The sequence below is a fragment of the Etheostoma cragini genome, chromosome 7 (genome assembly GCF_013103735.1).
Source record: "Etheostoma cragini isolate CJK2018 chromosome 7, CSU_Ecrag_1.0, whole genome shotgun sequence".
NCBI classification, from domain to species: domain Eukaryota; kingdom Metazoa; phylum Chordata; class Actinopteri; order Perciformes; family Percidae; genus Etheostoma; species Etheostoma cragini.
In genome coordinates, this window is record NC_048413.1 from 21,635,273 (window position 1) to 21,636,292 (window position 1,020).

The 1,020-nt window shown below is 39.3% G+C and overlaps 1 protein-coding gene and 1 long non-coding RNA gene across 5 annotated transcripts in view; one reads left to right on the forward strand and one right to left on the reverse strand.

Annotated features, from left to right (window-relative positions):
• The window catches only part of LOC117947565, a 20,828-nt gene that overhangs the window by 14,841 nt on the left and 4,967 nt on the right, over window positions 1–1,020 (forward strand). The window lies entirely within an intron of this gene.
• clcnk (chloride channel K) overlaps window positions 1–1,020 on the reverse strand; it is a 16,385-nt gene that overhangs the window by 11,621 nt on the left and 3,744 nt on the right. For all 4 annotated transcript variants that reach the window (XR_004657261.1, XM_034876574.1, XM_034876573.1 and 1 more), the window contains exon 9: window positions 28–112. Coding sequence is in view for 3 of the 4 variants with exons in the window: in XM_034876574.1 (XP_034732465.1) it covers window positions 28–112 (85 nt within the window). In the remaining variant the exon portion in view is untranslated. The remainder of the gene's footprint in view (window positions 1–27; window positions 113–1,020) is intronic.

Here is a 1,020-nt window from a genome sequence, read left to right on the forward strand (position 1 = left end):
TATATATGCAGATGCTAATAAACTCACCCCAGGAAAGCGAAGAGCACAATCTCCAGCGGGTAGAAAGGTAAAGCATTGGGGAAATTAGTTTTGAACAATGCCTGAGGAGTCACTGTGGACACAAAACAAATTGAAGTGATCACTCCAATTGCTCCCACAGCCCTTAAAAATCTAATCTTCCCTAACTTGATTGCAGTGCGATTTTTTGGAAATTCATTGTCTGTCAGCTTAAAGGTCCAATATATAATATGTTTACGGTAATAAATCTCAAAATGACCCAATGCGTAACCAGATATTAAGGAATCATGATAAATTGAAATATTATCTTTTCTGACAACAATGCAAAATTTCTCATTTTGATATACCCGTTCCGTGACGGAATTTCTGTTTGTGTTTTGGTCTGTGTGTTATCAATTGGCCAGTTTAACAGCCAGGCCGTGTTGTCAGATATACCTGTAAAAACGTAATCCCAACGCGCTTCAGCTGTAATGTTAGTAAAACCATGAAAGCAGCAAACAAACAAACAGGATCAACAGAGGTAGATATTACTGGACATAAAAAACAGCATGTTTCTAGAGACATAGGTTTTCAGACAAGCGTCTAGCAACATGTTATGGAAGCTCCTTCAGCGGGCTTTGGAGGATGGTCTAGCAAAGCAAGACTATGGACGCTGCAGCCTCAGCCTGGCAACCACCGTGAACTTTGAGACTGGGGAGGAGGGGGCGGGGGGGGACCCAGTATTATATGATCCAGTATTTTGTATTATACTATACAGTATGATAATATAATAGTATTATATTATATGATCCAGTATTTTCAATTTGTACTGCAATAACTATTTCAAACACTAGCTTGTCAGTATTACATATTGCACCTGGCCAAGGCTGTTGTCATCATCGTGACAAGGAATTAGACAGCTGTCAACATCACAGACAATCTGACTGGTATATACAGTGGGTACGGAAAGTATTCAGACCCCTTTAAATTTTTCACTCTTTGTTTCATTGCAGCCATTTTCCA